Raw genomic sequence first — 23,324 nt, 5'->3', positions numbered from 1 at the left:
GCACAGAAGGGACAGGGATGAAGAGAGTGGACACAGAAGGGACAGGGATGGAGAGGGTGGGCACAGAAGGGACAGGGATGGAGAGGGTGGGCACAGAAGGGATAAGAATGGGAATGGCAGACACAAAAGGGAGGATTTTTCTTTTCCTTTTTTCTATTTTTGTTTTTTCTTGTGTATTTGTGTACATGTCCATGCGTGTTGCGTGCTTCCGTGCATGCATGAATGTGTGTGTGTGTGTGTGTGTGTGTGGGACAGAGTTCAACATCAGATGCCTTCCTTATGTGCTGTTCACCTTATATTTTGTGGCTGGATCTTACTAATTTGTCTAGGCTGGTAAGCCAGTGAGCTGCAGGGACTAACCTGTCTGTCTCCCCAGGGCTTGCATTAGGCACATGCTGCTAAGTTCAGGCTCTGTCCCCTACCCCTGTCACAGCTATCTCAAGCCTGGGAATTCAGGTTTCTCATGTTTGTAAGGAATCACTTTACCACTCAAGTCAGTGGGTGTTTACAGGGTCTCACTATGTAGCCCAAGCTGGCATACAATTCAGACCTTCCTGCTTCTGAGTGTGGAGACAACAGACATGTACCCTCCCCACTCCTGAACTATGAAGGGAAGGGGTTTTGCCTGGAGTCTGGATATTACAAATCTACCAGCACGCCCCAATTCCCTATAAAAAAGCAACTTCTTCAAATTCACTTTTTAAAAAGGTACTTCTCTGCTAGGCTATGAGTGGTAGCCCGCTAACCACTACTGTGTAGTCAGGGCAGGTCCTTTAAACATGCGGTCTGGTTTTCTCATTGATGAAATGAGGAATCTGGGCAAGGTTCAGATAAGGGTCAAGTGAGGTGAAATATTAGGCTGTGGCTGGTACAGGCTAGTGTGACTGGATGTGTATGGGACAGGACATTCTAGATGCTCAGTCCTGGCATATAGCCTATGGAAGGAATGAGGGGACCAGCCAGCCCACAGAAGGGTCTCAGGATCTATCCAGCAGTTCAGGGTGACATAGCTGCATTGTGTCCCAACTTTAGTCCCTGCTCTCAAAGAAAACCAAACCTATGAAACCACCAACTAACAAAGCTTAGCAGCCTAAGGGAGTAAGGAGAGGCACAGCTAATATCATATCTACCTCTGTGGAACCCAGTAACACTTTCTATTGTTCATGGGGAGGTCTGTTCTCAAGAGCAGGCTTACAAAGTGCACCCATAATTTGTATAAAGGCTCTGGGAGAAGTGTCCAGAGCTGGTCTGAACCCCAGCAGTGAGCCACAGCCACACAAACTTGAATCTGGAGTAATCAGGAAACTTGAATCAGGAAAGTAGCAGACCAGAACACACAGCTGCTCTAAGAACAGACTGCATCTTTCAGGGGCCAGGCCACTGGGCTGCTGTCTCAGAGCATCACACTCCCCTGCCCAGCTAGGTACTCTCCTGGTACACAGCTATCTCAAGCGGATCCTGCCTTCTTTCTTTTTAAGTCCTGGGTTTGTGAGGGGGAATCCCTGCCTGCCCTACTGGGAATCTTGGTGGGCCTGGCATCCAAATGCCATGCCAGGCTGGTTTATCACTTTCCTCTCTGGGGACTGAATAGCTATCGGTGACAGGAGAACAAACTGACCAGCCAGCTACTCACCTGACCAAAGCAATGAGGTTTGTACAATAAAGATTGTACAAGCTAATAGGGTGGTCCTCTCTCTCTCTCCATCTCCTTCCCTTGTGGGAGAATCCCATGGCCACAAACTAAAATACAGATTCGTCTTGAGCTTCGCTGCTGTGTGAGTTGCTTGTTTTACCCAAATGAGAGTGAAATCCTGAAAAAGAGCAATGCACCTTCCCCAGAGACCTCAAGTTCAAAACTCTTTCCAACTGAATCCTCCTACAAATCCTACCCCTAAAGACTAGAGCCCTAATGCCCAGGATGCTCCACAGGACCGGTGATGTTCATAAGGACTGTCTACTTCAGCCAGGGGACTGAATATACCTGTATACCAGATAGTCAAAGACTTCAAGGTAACACCCCCTACCTTCTCCCCTAGTAGTTAGGGGGATAAAACCCACTATCTATTTAAAAGATTTTTTAAAAAATATACTTAATTATTATTTTATATGGATACACTGTAGCTATCGTCAGACACACCAGAAGAGGGCACTGGATCCCATTACAGATGGTTGTGAGCCACCAAGTGGTTGCCGGGAATTGAACTCATGACCTCTGGACGAACAGTCAGTGCTCTTAACCACTGAGCCACCTCTCCAGCCCCTATTTAAAAGATTTTTAAAACTTTCTTTTTTCTTTTTTGAAACAGAGTTTCTCTGTATAACCTTGGCTGTTTTGGAATTCACTCTTTAGACCAGGCTGGCCTCCAACTCTGAAAGATTAGCCTGTCTCTGCCTCCTGAGTGCTAGGATTAAAAGTATGTGCCATCACATGCCTGGCTGCTTGTGAAAACATTTGTCCCTCCCTCCCTTTCTCCCTCCTCCATCCTTTTCCCCCCTCCCTCCAGTCTTTCCTCTTGTCCTTCATTTCTGGTAGGGCTGCAGATAGAACACAGGGCCCTGGCCATGCCAAATAGGAAATATACTACCACTAAGCTGTACCCAAGCCTTGGGTTTTTTTTTTATTGGTGGTGGTGGTGGGGTTTTTTTTCTCCCTTTATTTTTGGGCGAGAGACAAGGTATTACAAGAATAGCCTCAACTAGCTGATCCTCCTGCCTCAGCCTCCTCTTGAGTACCAGGTCTACAAGTGCCTGCTACCATGCTGCCTGACTGCAACAAATGTCCTTTAACAATATATGTTCAAGTGGGACTGGAGAGATAACTGAGCAGTTAAGAGCACTTGTTGCTCTTACAGAAGACCTGGGGTTGGTTCCTAGTACCCACATGGTGGCTCAGACACCTATAACTCTAGCTCCAGGGGATTTGGTGCAGGCATTGCACACACTTAGTATGCATACAGAAAAAAGGGGCAAATACTTATACACATAAAATAAAAATAAATCTTTAAAAATATGCTAAAGTGAGCTAAACTCAGTTTTTTACTGAAAATCTAAAGGTTTTAACAGATTAATTTACTTCTCATCTCCTATTTTGGGAGCAGAAAGGCAGACTCTCAGAGATAGCAGGTAAGTTATTTAAGATCACACAGAAAGAGCAGCAGCTGGGAATTTCGAAGCTCCCCCTTCCTGCTTCTTCTTTAAATGAGGGCCCAATGTGGTCACCTCTTCCGTTTTCACATGGCTCTTCCAGCACTGACTAGGTATGCAGTATCATGTTCCCCTGATAGACAAGAAACCAAGGTCAAAGCTAAGGGAGTCATCTGTGTGCAGAGGTGTGAGCTGGCTTTGGACCTCAGTCTGTCTGCATCTCCAGTCTGTAGTTAGGGACATCAGATCTTACAAGAAGCATTGGGAACTGTATCTGGCCCAGGGTAAGGCCTGAGCATGTAGCAGCTATTTTCATTTTCAGCACTTTAAAGAAACAATATTAATTTTCGGGGTGGTCTAGTTAGGTTTCTGTGGCTTTGATACAACACAGACCAAACCCAACTTGGGGAAGAAAAGGATATATTTAGTGTACAAGTCCTGATCATAGTCCATCTTTGTGGAAAGCCAGGAAAGGAACTCAATGCAGGAACTTTGAAGCAAGAAGTGGAGCAGAGACTATGGAGGAATGGGCTCTTAGGTATGTTTTCCATGGCCTCCTCAGAGCCTGTTTTCTTATACCACTTAGGACTACTTGCCCAAGTGAGGGTCTAGCCCTCCCACATCAATCATTAATCAAGATATCACACAGATTTGTCTATAGGCCAATCTGATGGCATCAAGTTGAAAAAGAGCCAACCAGCACAGTGGAGTACATCATCCAGGTATGTGACACGGCTTCAAGAGATAGAGATGAGCACCTGTGACTTATCCCATCCCCTGCTCTGCTCTCTGGTCCACAGACTCTTTCAAAGCAATCTGGAATGGAGCCCAACACAGCACAAGAAGGCCATTGGCTGGCTGTGCTGCTAACTTGACAGTAATGAGAAGAAGCAAACATGGTGGTTTGTACCGATAACACCAGAGCTAGGGAAGCAGAGGGAGGAGGACCGTTAGATCACAGTTATTCCAGGCTCTGTAGTGAGTGCATGGACAGCCAAGGCAATATAGCAAGAGTTTGTCTTAAAAACAAGCAAACAAACAAAAACCATAAAAATCAGCAAAAAGATGGGAACAAGGGAAAATACCTTTGCTTATAAAAATAACCTCTATTAACTACCTAAAAGAAAATATACTCAACATCTGCTGGGTTCTCCATGGTTCAAGACGCAGCACCCAGAGGTGTGAGCACAATGTATAGACCAGGCTGCAGTTTGTGAACTTGGTCCCACTAGCTTCCTCTGTGCCACCCTGGCCACATGCATGCCCATCTCCAGCTTAGTTTCTTTATCTATAAATCAATGACACTGGTCTTAGTGACACCTAGTGGCCTATGTTTAGTAGTCACAGCAGGATACAGAGCAGCCATTTAGGCAAGACCTCAGGAAGAAACACACTGGGTGCCTCAGAGGGTAGCACTCCCAAAGGCGCCTCCTCACTTGGCTGTAGAGAAAGACTAGGGTTGATGACAGCATTCTCCCCCAACTCAAAACTATACCCTCATTGGTACAGAGAAGACATTCCAAAATACACAGCAGAACCAAGCCCAGGAACCCATCACTTACCACTAAGTCCCTGTTGACAAGGCAGCCCAGCTCGCCTGGCAACACTGCGTTCCGGATGTCCACGTCATGAGGCGAGACATAGAGCTTTATGTTGTTCAGGTCAAAGAACTGGACTTCCGTGAGACCTACCCATGATGCATTGCCCCAGTTAGACAGGATTTCCATAGTCACATAGATGGCATCTTCGATCTCATCTACTCTTGCTTTCCACTTTTCCTGAAGAGAAAATACCAAAGGGCAGCAAGCCTGAATTTAGTGCTTCTATCCACCAGAGCCTTCATCTAGCGCTCAGCCTCATGGTGCCTCAGTCTCCACCACCTGGGCTCTGCAGATAAACACAGCACTTGCCCACGGTAGCTCTCATGAGGCTAGCCAGGGTTCCTATTTGTACAGTATCTAAAACACAGGAGGTGGACTAGAGAGATGGCTCAGTGGGTAAAGATACTTGCTGCCAAGTTTGACAACCCAAGTTTGATACCCAAACCTATGGTAGAAAGGGAGAATTGACTCTGCAAGCTGTTCTCTAACCTACATGCACACGCACGCACCCATGCACACACGCACACACACACTAAGAGTAATAAATGAAACATAAATATTTAAAATAATAAATAAAACATAGAGATTGTGTTGGGTGTGGCTCAAGGTAAAGCACTTGCCTAGAATACAAAATGCCCTGAGTTCTAACTCTAATACAGAGAAATAAACAAGGATATATACAACAACTGTGCCACCAGCACTTACTAAGTATCACACTTGGAGGCCTTCAAATGAAAAAGAGATTCTGTATTCTGCCTGAACATATCCTTTTCACCCCACTGCAGTATTCATGGCCCAGGGGCCTCCCGTAACATCTGAAGATGGCAGGTGGCCTGGGTTCCCCCAAACCCCACTGCTGAAACCCTAATACCCTGATCCCAACATGTGACTGTTGGCAGTCAGAGCCTTTCAGAGGTGATTAAATCCAATGAGGCTTCTGGGGAGGGCACCCTTCTCAGCTGACTGGAGGCCTTATAAAAGGAACAAATCTGAAGCCCCAAGGATTAATGCCAGGAACACACATACAGGAAAGGCTGAGTGTGTAAGCCCATTCAGGAAGCCACCACTTGCAAGGCAAGGAGTGGTGCCTGAGAAGAAAAAAGCCAGGCAATACCTTGACCTTGGACTTGCCATCTTTGCAGCTATGAGAAAGATCAGTTTGCTGCTTAAGCTGGCAGCGTATGCACCGAGTGTAGTATGACAGCATGTACCAAAGTCCTCCTGCCTTGGCCAGTCACTTGACATTCCCAGACTGGCAGGGAAAGCAAGATGCGACCATCTATGCGAAGGTCCCAGTCTGAGGGTTAAGCAAGACATCCCTCCCCCCATGCACGTGCAGGCACACACACACACAGACACACACACACACAGCCCTATGCGTGCTCAGGCAGAAATGGGCTCAATTCCTGGCTCCTCTTCACTGATTTTTAAAGCCTCCCTCCTTCCTGGTGAGGCTGTCTGGTCTGGGAGCGTGCGTGAATGCCATCAATAAACAGTAACTCTGTGCCATGGCTTCCTAGAGGCCCTCAGGGCCCAACTGTAGCACTGGTCACCACGGATCAGCCACTCATGAAATGGTGCGTTTCCCTGCATGCACGGGCCCTCTGTTAATTAGCAACGGTATCTGCAACGGTTCTGTGAGCAGGGAGCTGAGTAAATGAACAGCAACTGTTCCCCACTTATTTTTTTTAATTAATAGCCAGTGAGATGTGTGAGCACTCCCAGCATGGGTTTGGACAAGCTGATTGCCACACAAAGAGAGTGGGAATGGAGATGGGGGTGGTGGTGTGAGGACAGGTAAGCTTGGAGCTCCTGGCAGGAGCGCAGCATCAGGTTGGATTACCTGAACTGTAAAAACCCAGAGGTCCCTTGTCCTTCTCTGCATGAAGACCCTGGCCAGGTCCTTGGCTGCTCTGGGGCTGAGTCCCAGGCTTGCAGAACTGGTCTGCTTGACTTTGGTGTTGGCAGACTCCTGAACCTGAGCTTGGTGGAGCATTCTGGGGCCAAGTAAGTTTGTTTGTTGGTTCAAGGGGAGGGAGGAAAACTGTCTGCAAAGGACTGAAGACCCCCTGCCCCGTGGAATTGAAACACACAGTTCCTGCACAGAAATTCTAAATGCAGAGGCCAGAATATGCACTAAGAATTGTCACCATTGTGAGTATCCCAGCTAGACAGAGGCTGAGGTTAGGACGGCACTGGTCGCTGGCACTCAGTGGCCCCCTCACTGAGACCACTTGGTTTCTTCTTGCTTAGTCATTTACCACATATCCTCTCTTGGTCATGAGGTTATGCTACAGTGGGCTAGCCCTTTCCTAAGTAATCAGTGTGTGCTTTCCCATGGACTACTGGTAAGGAGGGGTTTGTTGACGAAGCCCAGGCTAGTGGAGGCATGCTCTTCTCACAGATAGTGCCAAAAAAACCTTCTGCAGCTATTAGGAAGAGCAGAGGTGGGGCCAATACTGGGATGGAGCACAGGGGTGCAAATGACTCCGTGGAGACCCAAGTGGAAAAGAAAGGCTTAGCCGGCTGAGGATGCAGGGCTCACCAGCCCACCCTCAGTGTTTTCAGTGCCCAGTGCCTGGAATTTGATTCTGTTTGTTGTATAAGTCACTTGCCCTGGATTTTCTGTCTCCTATACAGAAACTTAGTCTATATGGGCTTACTAATGTGGCCCAAGTCCATAACACCTGGTGAATCTTCTCAGTTCAAGAGGTAGCTGTTCCATACTGGAGTTGGGGTAGGGGTAGGGAAGGAGCTTTGATTTTTCTCAAAGATAAACTTTGAAACTGGTATTTATGGGTTCCTCCTACCCTGTGTCAGGCTCTAAGTGGCACATCTTCACTGTCCTGTGTTGCTCATGGAGCTGGATGACTGTCTCCATGTAACAACCCATTAACCTGCTCACAGCCAGTAAAATCACACTGTACTAGAAGGTTACTACCAGTATCTACAGCTAACTTTATTTATTTTTCCTAAAGATTTATTTATTTTATGTATATGAATACACTGTAGCTATCTTCAGACACACCAGAAGAGGGCATCTGATCTCATTATGAATAGTTGTGAGCCACCATGTGATTGCTGGGAATTGAACTCAGGACCTCTGGAAGAGCAGTTAGTGCTCTTAACCACTGAGCCATCTCTCCAGCCCTACAGCTAACTTTATATAATTAAAATTCTGCATTTATATTTAATATTTACTCTGTGTGTGTGTGTGTGTGTGTGTGTGATGTGTGTGCTCATGTGGATGTCAGCTCAACTTTCAGGAGTCAGGTCTCTCCTTCCACCATGTGAGTTCTGGCAGCAGGCTTGGGTTACCAGACTTGGCAACAGGCACCTTCTCCTGCAGAGCCATCTCACCAGCCCTAAGTTTTTATGTTTTGGACTTCCTCTCCTTCTATATTGTCCAGGTTGGTCTCTAACTCAAAATACTCCTGCCTCAGCTACCAATTACAAACACCTGTCACCACACCAGCCAAGCTTAGTTTCTGTTCTTGACTATGGATAACACTGGATATTGTCCTGTGGGCTTATGGGTTATTTACATTTTCTTTTGCTAGCAACTTCTTCTGGCCTACACGGTTCTTCTTTTGCCTCTATTGCTCAATCATGTATATGACTTGGCAGAAAGATGTTGAGATGATCATCATCATAGTCATCACCACAAACCAGAAATGACTGCTCCAAGGGGCCCTTCGGTCAGCTTTCAGGGCAGCATTAGTACACTGGACTGTCCCCGTGAGTACAGACTCTCACCTCTGGATCTGGTACTGGCTTCTCTGTTGGTATAGCCACCTGGCTGAGATGGGTAGTGTCACTTTCCACAGTCTGCAAGACTCCCAGAAGTTTATGCTGTTGTCTGAAAGGGATTTTTTTTTCAGCAAAGAGGTAGTAATAAAGAATACACACAGGAGAACAGTCCCATGAAAGGGACCACAGGGTCTTTAGTACCCACTTGAAAGTTTGTTTGACCCTGCAGAGAGCTCAAGGGCATACAGGGATGTCCTCTCTCTTTATCCACAGCTGGACAATTAGTAATGAAATCAGAGCTCAAGTAGAGAAGCCAGCTGATCTCTTCATCTGACTACGAACTTGATCACAGACAGAGCAAGGAGTCAGCTTTACTAAGGGCAGCCAAGCCCATGGCCTGTTTTGTCTAACCTGGCAGCTAGAAATGGCTTTTAAGTACTGTTAAAAGTAACAACAAATAACAAAACCCCCAACTGCCAAGGGTGTAGGATTTCCCAGTAGGCCCTTCACAGAAACTGCCAACCTCAGGCTTAGAGACTCACCCATTCCCTTTGCTACAGATGCTATGCATGCCACAGGTGCAGAACCCTAAAGCACAGAGGATTCCAGTGATGAAGAGGGCAGCCTTTGGCTAGTGCTGCCTGCTGCAGAGCTGTCAGATGCAAACCAGCCCTGCGGCTGGAAACCGAGAGAGCTCTGATTTATGGCTGTGGTGAAGTGGAGTGGCTTCCATCTGGGGTCTGCAAACATGCAGGAATGGATAGCTGTGCCTTGAGCCATTTAGTCTTCCCACACACTATGAACAGGAGCTCCCTGGGCGATGAACTGAGAACTGGAGGCCATATGGCTTGGCTATCATACCCCACTCTGTGCAACCTCGACCCCTTCCTAGCCTGATGCCTCAGGTCATGTCACTTAGTGACCAACATTTGACGTCACTGCAGTCCCCTCCTGCTCCTCAGCCAGGCACTTGTACTGCTTGCAACATGCATGTGCCTGCATAATAGCCCTGGGAGTATGCCTATGTGCCAAGACATATGTGACACTGCAGGCTACAGCTGGTGTGTTTTCTGGAGATGGATTTTTCCCTGAAGATCAGGAGTCTATTTTGCTATTAACATTTGATAATTCTAGGGTCATTGTAATACATTAAAGGACAGAACGCTACACTGAACATACTGTGACAAAGAAAAGGAGTCTCAGAGGAGACTGATGCTTTGAGTCACTCTTGTGACAAGTCAGTGGGCTCTCTCCCAAGCTATGTAGGGTACTCCAGTGAAAACCTGAGGCAGATCAAGCCACTTGCTTGAAAGAAAGCATATCAGTGTTATTATGCTATGGGGCTAGGGGACTGAGGAGAGGGTAGGACTCTAAAGTTGCTAGTCAAAATGCTCTGGAATAACATGGTGGGACAGTTGGACAGGATCGGGAACAGCTAAGAAGCTGAGTAAGGCATACCTCAAGACTTCTGTTTGAGGCATTGCTAGATGGGATTAACCCACAAGAGCTCTGTCCCCATCAATCACCCACTGAGGAATCTCTGATATGAGGACAGTAGTGGAAAGCGATAAAAAAGTGGGAGGCAGGGACTCTGGGGAAGTGTCCTCAGGGTGGTTAGCTTGCCTGACTCCTTCATGTAAATGTTTCTGCTTCTTGGCTATTATGGCAGAAACTTCTCTCCTATCACAACCTCCCCACCACAATGAAACTGTGGACCAATTCAACTCTTTGTAGTCAAAGCTAAGCAAAATGACTAATGCAACAAGAACAGCCATGGTTAATGAGACCCTCATGGCTGTACTGCTGTGGATCATCTGGATTAGGTTCTATATCTGCCTTAGAGAGTACCTGCTTCCCAAAGGGCTCATTCTGTCCATGGCTTGGCTGACAGCTTTGGCTCCCCCTGCTGCCCTGCACAGCTCAGGATTGGTGGTCACTGGAGCAAGTAGCTGAGGGCAGAGAAGCTGATTAGATAGGTATCCAAGGGAACCCTGCAACCTGACACCTAACAGGGCAATGGTCAAAGCATGGGCTTCTCAGGTACCTGATCCCACCAGGTAGATATGGGGCACAAAGGTGACAGTGCCAGTTTGGGGAGGGTCAGCTTAGAATCCCTCATGTATTTTCAGATCACTGACCGGGGGGGTTCTGGGAAATAATGCTTCTATGAGCTGCTGAACCCTTCTGTCACCTGACCACTCACCACTTCAACCCACCTGGGATCAGTTTCCTTCTAAGGGACCAAACTACACAGAGACTCACCAGCGATTTTCTATGTTTCCTTCTTTCTCCTCTGTCATCTAACCTGGAATATGACACCTATCTGCAAGTGACTGTCATAGTTGGAAGCTTGTGGGGGTCAGGAGTTAGGCTACTCAAGAACCCTGCATCACAGGGTACTCAGAAATACTGACTACTGCCCAAGATGACTGGTATCTTGGCAATCGGGAAAGAAACTCATCTGGGGACTCTGGAGTGTTGTTCCCCTTTTGCCAGTCACCCACATCACACTGGGCTTCTTTCTGGTCCTTAATGCAGCTAGCTCATTGCCACTTCCAGCTGTTCCCAGTTCACTTTCTAGGTATCAACCTGAGACCACCTGCCAGAGCAAAAATGGCTCATTCCCAGGCACTCTGTCCCCATGTGTCTGCCGGCTCCAATGACTGTACCAGTAAGCTCCTTACAGCCATAGGTATTCTCTGTATTCAGAACACTGGGAACACCTGAGTACAATAAAGACATTTCCTGGCTGCTTTATTAATTTACTTCCAGTATTCCTGACTAGCCTGGACAGATAGATAGAACTTATTTATTTTCAGAGCTAAGATCTACTTATCTTAGTGTTCTCTCATTAGAAAACAGAAATGGGAAAGGAAGCAAGTCAGCAGGCATGGCTGGACTCCAGCTTCAATTTGCAAATTTGGCCTAGCCACTCAAGCCCAACTTCCACAGCTGTGAAATGGGTAGAAGGCCAGTGCTCAGGCAGCAGAGAAGCTCCCGGGACTGTGGAAGAGAAATGGCTGGAGACCATCAGGGCAATGTGTTTATAGGGTATGGGTGGGGCTGTTAAATCTACGGCCATGTGAGTTGGCCTCAGCCTCACACTGACCTCGGGGATGTCCTCCTTGGCCTTCAGCAGACTGGGCCATGATTTTGCTGGTGGTTCCTTGGCATCCTGCAAAGACAGTATCAGATGACATAGGAAGGAACAAAGCCATTGCTGAGTATTCTTCCCACAGGAGGAGGGCAGAGAAGAAGGGCCCCTTTCCACACGTCCCAGATAGACTGAACAGAAGACAACCTCAGGGAACCTGAGGTTCTGCTCAACAACCAGAAGACTGCCTCCATACGGTTCTCCGGAGAGCACAGAGCAGCATGGACAAGAATGTGGGCTGACCTTGCAACTGGCCACATCTGTAATCCAGGCATAAGACCTTGCCTATTGTAGGGTCACCATGAGTTTCTAGTGGGACAGGCCAGGGGTCTCAGCAGGAGAGCCAGAGGCTGCTAACATGCTGAGTATGTAAGGTCTCAACTTCTCAAGGGCCCTGCTCTACCCCACCACTGATCTTCCAGTTGTTACTAGAAGTCTGGGCAGTTGCATGAATGAGGGAAGTAGGCCAGGAGAGCAGTAGGGACCCTGTGGATCACATTCTGGAACTAGCTTCAGGAGAGCCACACACTGTCCATTCAACTACACACTGGCCTGGCCTTTATGTAGTACAGGCCTAAGCCATCCCACATTGGCAGGAAAATGACCAATGAGTCACAGATTAGTACTTAGCTGTCAGAAATAACCCAGAAGCTCTAAGATGGTGGCTGTGTGGGACTCTGGATAGATAGAGAGCAGCTGTCTATAAACAGTCTGTGTAATGCAGTCTGCAGTCAGAGGGGGCTATTGCTCAAACATTGCCTGTCCTTGAGTGTCCCCAGTCCTTCCTTAGAACCCCCTACTCCACAGGTGCTCCCACCTGCTGTGGACTGGTATGGAGCTCAGGATCTTGGCTGAGGAACACCTGTTGTAGAGCTGCATTCTCCACCTGGATGGCTTTCAGTACAGCCGAGGCATCTTCCTCTCGGTCCTCGGCTGCATATGTTTTGCGGGTTGCTGACAAGGGTCTATCTCTCCGGCTTCCAGATCCTGCAGAAAGAAAACAGAGATGTTCTTTAGCTTGTGTTCTCAGAAAACAGCTTGAAATTCATTAGATACTATTGAGGGACACTCTGTAAAAGAATTGACTGCTCCTTTAAGAATGTCAAGGTCTTGAGGGGATGAAGGAAGCCTGAAGAACTGTTCCAGATTAACATTACCCAGGCAGATGTAGTAAGTAGCTACAGTGGACACCTCAGTACTAGGGCCAGTCTCTCTCTCTCTCTCTCTCTCTCTCTCTCTCTCTCTCTCTCTCTCACACACACACACACACACACACACACACACACACACACACCTGAGTTCACATCCCAGGCATGTAAAAAGAAGGTCATGTACAGCCATACACCAATTCCGAATATGCCTGAATTATAGGCTTGCTGGCCAGCCTGTCTAGCTGATGTTAAGTTTCAAGTTCAGTGACAGACCCTGTTTCAGACAATACAGTGGAGGGAGATGCCACAGAAGAAGATACCCAATGTCAACCTCCGGCTGCCTCATGCACCTGCATGAACATGCACACATTTACATACACAGAACCAGTGGGGGGAGGGGGCTATTGTAGCAAGGAAAGAAATCTAAATATAGCCTGGGGCATAGATAACAGTTTAATGCTAATACTAAATACTCCAAATTCGTGGGCAGACTGTGGTATTACTCAACCGAAATGCTTGTTCTTGAAAAATCCATGCTGCAGTACTGAGTGCTGCAGGTAGCTGTGTTTGCTATTGTGTGGGTTCTTTCTTTTACCCTCTTCCCACCTTTTCAACCTCTAAGGCTAGATAGGAAAGAAAAGGAATAGAAAGGAAAAGAGGTGATGTTATCATCAGAGTACTTTCTGCTAATTAGGGCCAAATTCCTTGGGGTGTTTGAACTTTGCTATCAAAATATCTCATTTCTTTTTTCTTCTTTGCTCATGTGACTACTTAACAAACCATGACCAACAACAACCAACCACCAACCCACAGCCCATCTCTCAGAACCCTAGCATTCATATACTCTCTGAAAAGTCCCCAGAATTCCAAACAGTGCACAATTGAAACTGGCAAAAATTACACCCCTGTAAGAGCACGAGGCAAATCATAGTCAGCTGCTGTGGACATCAGTCAGCTGCTGAAGCATCCCATACCATATCCCACACCTGGGATCTTTTTCAAAGAAACCAAACTTCTCACTACAGAGTGCAAAAAGGGATGTTATATTTAACTTATTACCAATAGCTTAAGGAATAAACAGAGACAGAGTCTTCCCTCAGTCCTCCTGATCCATGGGGGATTGATTCCAGAAAAGCAAATACTGAGGTTCCAGGATGCTTTTATACACATAAAAGGTATAGTGTTTATACATAACCCCCACACCCTGCATGCACTGTAAGTTACCTCAAGATAACAGACTGTGCCACTGTTCTGGTGACTGGCAAAGGGGACTGTAGGCAGCCCCTCATAGCTTTGGTCAGTATGGACATTTTACTAATATGAGTTCTTCCAGCCACGGGCGTCCAGTACCATCCTCAGTCTCATTCAGATGGAGCATTCTCACAAAAGCACGGCAGGAAAGTTGAGGGTCAGGGCAGAAAGCTAGTCAGCATCTGCCCGTAATTGCAAAGGGCAAGCAAGTAGAAGGGCACTTTTCTTCATCCTACACCAGGTCACATGTACACAGCTGCCTATCACCATCATTCCCATCACCAAGCCAAACCAAGTAAAATAACAATAACAAAAAACTAACCAAACAAAAAATTAATTCATGGTTCAGTCAGTTAAGTGCTTGTCATGCAAGCAAACACAAGGACCCAAGTTCCATTCTTGGAATCCATGTAAAAAATGAGCAGGGGCCACCTATCTCCTGTGCAGTGACATGGACAAGGAAGAGATACCTCCCTTCCCCCTGTGGAAAGTGGGAGACCTGGCCCTGGAGTCATGAGAGCAGGAGAGCTGTCCCTGACTCTCACCAGCTGCAGCCCTCAAGACAGCAGGTCCTGCACCTCACCTGGGCAGCATAGTAGAGGTGGCCCTGGAGGTGAAGGTTGTAGGTAAGCTAGCCCTGAGAGCATGAGCATGAGAGAGTCGACAACTCTGCCTCTTGTCTGCTGTAGTGGTGTGGTGTGGGAGAAGAAGAGACATCCTTCTCTGCTCCCTTGTCCCTGGCCACCTATAGCAGGTGGGAGAGCTGGCCCCAGGGTCGTGAGAATGGGAGAACTGGTCATGTCCCTCACTAGCTAAACCACTCAGGGGATCAGGCTCTGTACCTTACCTAGACAGTAAGCTAGAGCTGGCCCTGGTTGTGGGGCATGCCAGTGAGCCACCGCCAAGGGTGTGAGAGGAAGAAAGCCAGAGGGCTGATCAGATACCTCTCAGGCCCAGATCCTGGGTTTTGAATTGGCTCATCACAACATCCACCACCCCACTGGTGAACTGCTGGAATGCAGTTCCTACAGATCCAAAACTACAGGATCTCCATGACACAGGACAGCAAAAGGATATCTGAGAGGAATCCCAGTGAGGTTCCAGTACTAATAATGTAACAGAAGCCAGAGGTCTGGTACTAGACCAACAACTCATTGCAATAAACATGTGCAAGCAAAGAAGTGTGGACAAAAGGGTATACTATGGGATACACTGTGACACACTACAGCTTTCATAATGAGATTTCTTTTTCTGTGTTGGAGAGGAGGTTGCAAGGATGGAAGGTGGAGGAAGATGAGTGGTATTGGGGTGCACGATGTGAAATTCACAAAGAACCAATAAAAAGTTAAAAAATAATGAGCAGGGTAGTACCAGATTGTAAACCCAGTGCTGGGGAGGTGGAGACTTGTAGATGCCTGGGGTTTGCTGGCCAGCTAGCCTACTCTACTTCATAAGCTGCAGATCAATGAGAGAGAGCCTGATTCAAAACAGGACATGAGAAATAATAAGACAACCAAAGTCAGACCATTAATACATTAACATATCCTAACAAACTTTATTCTACTTTTATTTTGCTTATTTACATATTGATTGATTGACGTGTGTAGGCATGCATGTGTGCACGTGTATGTGGGTGCACTGTGGAGATCAGAGGACAGTTTGTTTTCTCCTTCCACCATACGGGTCCTAGGGGTTGAAGTCAGGTTGTCAAGCTTGGCATCAGGCTCCTTTACCTCCTGAGCCATCATGGCAGCCCTAGATAAACATTTGTAATGGATTCCTAAGAAGTGCCACTGTGGAAGGTGGAGAAGTAGGTCACTGGGGAGAGCCTTTGAAAGGCACATGTCATCTTTGACCCCTACCTTGATTTGTTTGTTTGTTTGTTTGTTTGTTGAGACAAATGTCTCACCTTATAACCCAAATGGGTCCAGAACCCATCACATTCCTCAGCCTACCAGACGAGTACATGTACATGCCTCTGTGTCTGATCCCTAGTCACCATGAGGTCAACAGATCTCCACCTTTCTACCATGATGTCCACCCCTCCCCCCGACACACACACACTTAAAAGGGGGTTGGGAGAATACAATGAAGCCAAGTGACCAGGAAATGAAACCTTTGAAGCTGTGGGAAAAAAAAAGCCTCTCTGTCTCTCAACCCTTTCTTTCAGGTATTTGTCCTGGAATGGAAAATCTGGATAACACAACTGGATACAAGTTTGGCAGAGATGATGGTTCTTCTGGAATGTGAGCCAAGGTGGAGAGTGCCCATCTCAGATAGCCAGAGTCAGAATGATTGCAAATGCCTGAGAACTGAGGCAGGCACTGTGTTCCTCAATGCCAGCCAGCATTCCCCAAATAGGACTCTGCTCCTCATGGAGATTAATGCCTTTTCATTTTTTTTTCAGGAAAGAAAGAAAGAAAGAAAGAAAGAGAGAGAGAGAGAGAGAGAGAGAGAGAGAGAAGGAGGGAGGGAGGGAGGAAGGGAGAGAGGGAAGGAAGAAAGAAAGAAATTAAAAAAGAAAAAGCTGGAATGTGGCATTTCTACAGAATCCTTAATGTTATAGAAATCCACAGGAACCAGGCACAGTGGCATATACATGTATGGGTGGGTAAAGGGTGGTGACGACTACACTCAGTACAAAAGATCATGTACCTACAACAGCTACGAGGCACAGCTACGAGGCAGGAAGCAATGAGGGGGGAAGCTGAAGAGAGTGGTGTTGGGCTTCTCTGGGCTGGAGATCCTAACCCATAAACTTGCTGTGATTCCAGGGTGTCTGAAACAGGAATAGGCCCCCAGTCTGGTGAGGGGTGCAGAGTGGCAGGCTCCTGACCCACACCAGTCTTCTTCAGTTAAGGGAGACATTGCTCTCGGTGCAAGGCAATGGCAATAGGCAGGACAGCTATCACCAGCCTTCACTGACCTTACAGTCGGTGCTTGGCTTGGGCAGACATGGAGTAGTCACAGAGGAAAGGGCTAGACATGATGAAAGTAGGCATATCCATCACTCAAGATGCAGAGTCAGGGAAGAGGACACCTGAGAGGAGAGTGGAGGCAGCAAACCCATGAATACCAACACAAGGAGGCTACTGTAGACAGAGGAGTGTCAGGTGCTAAGGTCCTAAGGAAGGCAGAGCTTGGCATGCTGAAGAATGATGTGGGGAGGGTGCTAGAATGGATCAGCAAGGTTAAAAATGGTTGGTAGAAGGATTGGGAGCTTGCAGCTGGGTTCCTGAGGCACCTCAAGACCCCAAGTAGGCTCCAAGACCTCAGCTACTCTTTGGGGCCATCCCCATCTTGTTTACTGCTGCATTTTTGCATCTAGCATTATAGCTTCTGTCAAATGAATAGATGGGGAAAATCAGTCCCAAACCTTTTCGATGTGGGGCCAGGGACAAGGGACTGAAGTATATATTTTACATATCAAAGCAGACATGGCCTGGTTTAGATTCTTACAACATCCCTCAGTTCCTACCTGGCATAACCTAGCCCAAACCCCAAATTTTCCAACTCAGGGGCTGGACTACTCTTCCCCCAGAGGCTCTTCTCTATATAATCCAGACATGTTGGTTTCCTCTTCTCCTCCTCTCTCTGCTTTCTCTATGCACACTCCCTTTCTCTCTTTCTATTCTCCTTCACCCTCTCTTCCCTTGGTGACTTCCCTGGCCTTGGTCCTTGGGCCAGTGAACTAGTCCAAGAGCAGCTTCCCAATAAACTTATATTTAATCTAATCTAATCTGGTTTCAACTGGCTCATTTCACCGACAGAAACTTATCAAACTTATCAAAGCCCTGTAAATCTCAGTGTTTGTGACTAGCATACCATCTCTAACTAGTAGAATGCAGCTGAAAAGCCCATATCTGCTGCAGACTTTCCAGGTGGTCTGTGTATAATCATCTAGGACCATGTGCAGAGCTCAGTGAGTATCAGTTAACGTTCGGTTTCCAGGAGGACAGCCAGGACAAGCAGACTCTGAAACTCATAGTCCTTGAACACATTCCCCTATCCACTGGCCGAAAATCAGTGCTAAAGAGCTATATATTGAACCTTGGCTCATGACAGCCAGCCTGTAGAGATGAGGCTCTCCTCTGAGGTTCAGAAGTCTGGGGCTGCACTGGACCAGTGGTCTAGAGAGCTACAAAGTCCACAGTATGGCCTCCATGGACAAAAGGCACAAGTCAATCACCTAGTACTGGAAAGGGACCAGTTTTGTCTGCATGACAGCTTTGGCACATTCTTCCATAGCATGATCATGGGTGTTGTTTGTGCCTTTCTAGACAGATTATGCTAAGAAGGTGGGTTTAAAATTGTCACCATTCTCGAGGAGAAGGTTGGCTCTGCAGCTCTCCCACCAGTGCTGAACTGTTGCTGCCTTTCCAGAACACAGAGTCCCCCAAGTCACAGCGCTGATGGCCACCATCATTCTGTGTGCTTCCTCCCAATGCAACCACCCTTTAACTCTTTTGGACGCCCTCATCTCTCACTTGCACCAACACTGGCCTGAATGTCACACGACAGTGAATTTATTCTCATCTTGGATCCAGGGACTAGTGGATTTATTCACTCTGTAAATCTGAGCTACTAGCAAAAGCCAAATTGCACATTTTAATTTATCCCAAACTGCTCTTTTTGGATGGAGGACCATCCCTCTTCCAGTAACTCCACTCCCTACACTTCCCTGGTGCTTGACTTTCTTCTCTTACCTAAAAACAAAAGGTGTGTCATTCAGGAGATTGGCTGTGAATTTAGTATATCACAAAGCACCTACAGCAGCAAGGTGACCTGCCTCTCTACCAGCTGTGCCCCAACAGGCTTTAGTTCAGCACTCCAGCAAAAGAGCCTCTGACTACATGCCAGGGGCTTTGAGGGTCACCCGGGAACTACTGCAGTGACAGAGATGAAATGTGAGATCTGCAAGTATCCACTGTGGTGACCACAAGCCAGTAGCCCACAGTGAAGCCTTGGTGGTTACATGCTATGTTACTCAGCTCTCTTGTTGCCATGACCAAATGGATACCTTAAAGAAAGAAGAGGAGGAAATACCCCAGTGCTCCAGCCCACTGTCCTTAGCCCTGATGATTCCAGGCTCATAGGAGGCAGGCCATGGCAGCAAGACAGGGAGGATGAGGAGGCTGTCTACCTTATGGCAGGTAAGGAGCAGTGAGAGAGGAAAGGGCCACAGCAAGGTCCCTGTCTAGGCTTGTCTCCAGTGACCTACTTCCTTCAGCTGGGCCCTGTCTTCCAGTTTCCAGAGTCTCCCCAAACAGCCACAGACCAATCAAATGTGACCAAGGGGATGTTTCCTATTCAGATCTTTACAGAAGATGAGCCTTAAGAAAATGGAGTGAACCCCCAGAAAACAGAGCCACCTAAATATGGAGAGGGTCTGTTTTATTGGGAAGCCTCAGAATAGTAGCTCAATATGACAATGAAAGTCTGCAGTGGGAAGTGGCACCGACAGTTCATCAGGCAGAAGGACTCCGGCTTCTACAGTGAGTCCTCCCTCTGTTGTAGCATGTCCACTGGCTTAGAGACCGCACTATGCCAGACAGCTGTGGGAGATGCTCACATTCATCTCCAAACTCTAAGTGAGACGTGAGGAGAGCCATGTTAAAGCACCCAAGTCTCTCCCTGCTGACCTCTGCCCACCCCGGCTACACTGTAAGAGGCTCCTATCACTACACTACTTCTCCCATGCCTACAGACTTCCCCACCTTGAACACAGGTCACACTGCAATGGGATATCACAGCATTTCCCAGGAGATGCAGTGCCAGCACTCAGGAAGCTAAAGCAAAGGGATCATGAGTAACAGGACTACTAGTTTACATATCTCACTGCAGAGTAATTATTAGGAAGGGATAATCAATGGCTGGCATGCCTGGCTTGTTGAGGCACACTCTAGTTTGTTTGGGGTCTCTCCATGGCAGGTGCTACCTATAGCCCTGTATAATAATTATTTTTCTCTCTGCTGTGACAAATGCATAGTAAAAAGGCAACTCAAGGAATCTTGGCTCACAGTTGGAGGGTTAACAGTCTATTATAATAGAGATGTAGCAGCAGAAGCTGAGACAGTGGTCAACACTGTGCCCAAAGTCAAGAATCACAGATGAAAGAGTGGTCAGTTCCCCTTCCTCTTCCCAATCAGCCCATGGAGTAGGGCTGCTCCACATTCAGGGTGGGTCTCCCACCTCACCTAAACCTTTCTGCAAACACTTTCACATATACCTGAAGATTTTGTCTCCTAGATGACTCTCAATCCAGTCAAGCTGACAAGGAAGCCGAATCATCTCACTTGAACATTCATTCTTCGGCTGCTATCTTTTCCTACATACCTGCTGTATGATTTTCAAGAAGACAACTATGGATCTAGATGAAAATGACATCTCTTTCTTCTTGGATGTTATATCTTTCTCAGCCACAGATAGATTCTCTTATTATGCCATATGAGCCTGCAGGTACACAGCTTTGCAGTGAGCTTGCAGTAGCCAGACAAGTGGCTAAGAATGGCTTCACCCCTGTGGCCAGCCGGTTACTGTATCTCAAGGAACTTGGTTGGGCATGTTCAGCTCTGCTTGTGATAGTTGTTCTTTGTTGTCAACTTGATGATTTTAACTAAAACCCAAGTGCCTGCGTATATTTGTGAAGGAATTCCAGTAAATTATTTGAAGTGGGAGGACTCACCTCTAGTCAGGATCTTTTGAGGTAGGAAGGTCTACCTTTAACCTGGGCCACACCTTCTGGTGGCAGCCTATGTAAATGACATGGAAGAAGGAAGCTTTTGCGCTTTGTCTACTTGTTCTTGCTGGCAAGTTCATCACTGTTGGACTAGCTGGACCACCCTGATAACCACTCTAATAAATCCTCTCTGTCTGTCTGTCTATCTGTCTATCTACCCATCCATCCTATCAGCTCTGATCTGAGTTTTATCAGACAGACCCAGTGACATGCATTTTCTTATGGAAGCATGTGATGACTAATCTTAGTTGTCAAGTTGATAAGCCTGGGAGACTACTGGAACACACTTCTATGTGACTGTGAGGTGTTTCCTGACAAGTCTAGATCTTCAGAGTTCTGACCCAGTGAACAGATTATCTCTTTAAGGAGATATGATGGCAGTCCTGGGAGCTGGTGCAAGGGAAGGGATAGGGCTTAGTTGAATGAGGTCAATCCCTAGAGACATGTCCCTAAGGCCTAGGTCTTGCACTGGGCTCTTCCTGTATTCCCCCTTTCCTCTGTTTCTTGTCTACCATGAAGAAGTTGTTCCAAGGCACACTCTGGCCACCATGATGTTCTGCCTTACAATAGATCAGGAAACACAATCCAAGTGACTGGGGAAGAAATCTTTTGAAACTGTCAGCCAAATTAAATCCTGCTTCCCTTAAGTTACCTCTGTCAGTCATTTGGTCACAGCAATGAGAAAAGTAGGAAAAACATAGTGTATCTTCTCTGTCTCAGCTACAGCTGCTTCAGCACAATGGCCTGTGTGACTAACTCCAACATCGGAAGGAACATGCCTGCTTCTGTTGTCCTGACACAGGGACCTTCACAGCACCCGTGATGTCACTGGGGAAGGACCCCTTCTGTACTCTTCTCCCTGCCCACAGAGGCTGCAGACTGGCCTAGAAAATAAGGTTTTAGAACTCACGCTGTGACTATTAGGAAAGGAACATTCTTTTCCCCCTTTAGTTTTGCACAGCAGAAAAAGGGAAAGGGTGCCTGGAGCCCCTGGGCCATTTCTGGTTACCAGGGAAACTGCTTGTCTGTGAGAAGAGGCTCCCACAGTGCGCTTCCTCAGCAGCAACCACAGAGGCATCTGAGAACTCTCGGAAACACAGGCTTAAGCATTTATAGCCATGAATCTGATAGTATGGGACAGGAAGCTCCACCACTCTGAGGGAAGCTCCACCACTCTGAGGCAAGTTCAAGTTTGAGAACCACTTAATCTGAGGAAAACACAACTAAGTTCAGAACAAAGAGCCTTCTAATAACAGCCTGAGCAACTGGACCTTACAGGTCTTAGACCTCCCCATAGACATGGGCTTTTATATCTGTGGTGAGCCATTGATTCACTTCCTTTGTTACTTAAGGCTGTTTGGTTTTTCTCTTTTTCTTTTCTTTTCTCTTCCTTTCTTTCCCCTTTCCCTTTCTCCCTTTCCCTTCCCCCCTTTTTTCCCCTTTCCCTTTCCTTTCTTCCCTTTTCCTTTCCTTTTTGAGACAGAGTCTCATGTAGCCCAGGCTAGTCGCACACTCACTATGCAGTTGGGTCTGACCTTGAATGCCTGGTCCAATTACTTTCACTTCTCCGGTACTGGGATTGCAGGTGTGCACCAATGTACCCAGCCAGTTTGATGTTTTACCACTCGATGTTAATGAGGACTGACTGGAATGTTATGAGACTCTGGACTTTGACATATGGTGCTTGTGCTGCAGGTGTTTGGACAGGAACACTAACTAACTACAGGGCTGTCAGCATCCTCTAACTCAACTCATGCTGAGGGTGTTACTGTATTTCTGCAGCTGGTGGTTTATCTGGGAGAAGTGTCTCTGATATATCACTTTCCTAGATCACCCTGACAACAGGGACGGCAAACTTTCTGCATCAAAGACAAATGTTCAATCACCTTCCAGAAGACAGGAGGTCTCTGGGAGGAGATTCCAGTATTTTTAGAAAGCTTATGGCTAGACACTGGAGCAATACAGGCTAGGAGTGAGAACCAGGGACATTGACAGCAAGGAAGAGGGATGGTGCCACGTGTTATTTGCATATTTAATTGCCATAAGGTCAGTGGTATGGGCTTAGCTAAAGAGAAAGGAATAAGAGGAAACTCAGTGTTTTAGAGAGCGTAGGATATGGGTTACTCTTTTAGAATGGCAGACTAGTTCATTAAACTGAACCACAACTCTGGTCTGAATATCACAAAAGTGGGTTTATAAAAAGCAATCTGTTTGAAGATATGACAAGGGAGGGAACTGCAAAACAGAACAGGGCCAGGAACAGACAGGCAGAAGGTGAGCATAGCACCTGGGAGGCCTCCTCAAGGTACTCATGATGTTGAGAAGAGCTGCCACAAGCTGGAAGCTGAGCATGGCTTGTAATGGACTCAAGGGGTGACAGCGAGAGAGCGAGTGACCTAGAAACAGCCAGGAGTGAAGGGTGTGGAAAGGTTAACAGTGTAGATGCCTCAAAATTGCTACTGACTGTACAAAACAACAGCAACAACAATAATAATGATGCCTAATGGGATTAAAAACCTGCAGGGAGTTAAAAT

General features: G+C 47.0%; 1 protein-coding gene across 2 annotated transcripts in view; it reads right to left on the bottom strand.

The window, feature by feature from the left end:
* Kiaa0556 (KIAA0556 ortholog) overlaps positions 1-23,324 on the bottom strand; it is a 167,406-nt gene that overhangs the window by 52,620 nt on the left and 91,462 nt on the right. For both annotated transcript variants that reach the window (XM_028764277.1, XM_028764280.1), the window contains exons 9-13: positions 12,467-12,636; positions 11,605-11,670; positions 10,344-10,444; positions 8,502-8,604; positions 4,707-4,922 (exon numbers count right to left, since the gene is read on the bottom strand). In XM_028764277.1, coding sequence (XP_028620110.1) covers positions 4,707-4,922; positions 8,502-8,604; positions 10,344-10,444; positions 11,605-11,670; positions 12,467-12,636 — 656 coding nt within the window. The remainder of the gene's footprint in view (positions 1-4,706; positions 4,923-8,501; positions 8,605-10,343; positions 10,445-11,604; positions 11,671-12,466; positions 12,637-23,324) is intronic.

This window comes from Grammomys surdaster, unplaced genomic scaffold (genome assembly GCF_004785775.1).
Source record: "Grammomys surdaster isolate TR1022 unplaced genomic scaffold, NIH_TR_1.0 142, whole genome shotgun sequence".
NCBI lineage: Eukaryota > Metazoa > Chordata > Mammalia > Rodentia > Muridae > Grammomys > Grammomys surdaster.
Note: the sequence above shows the minus strand (reverse complement) of the source record. Positions and strands in the feature narration are given on the sequence as shown.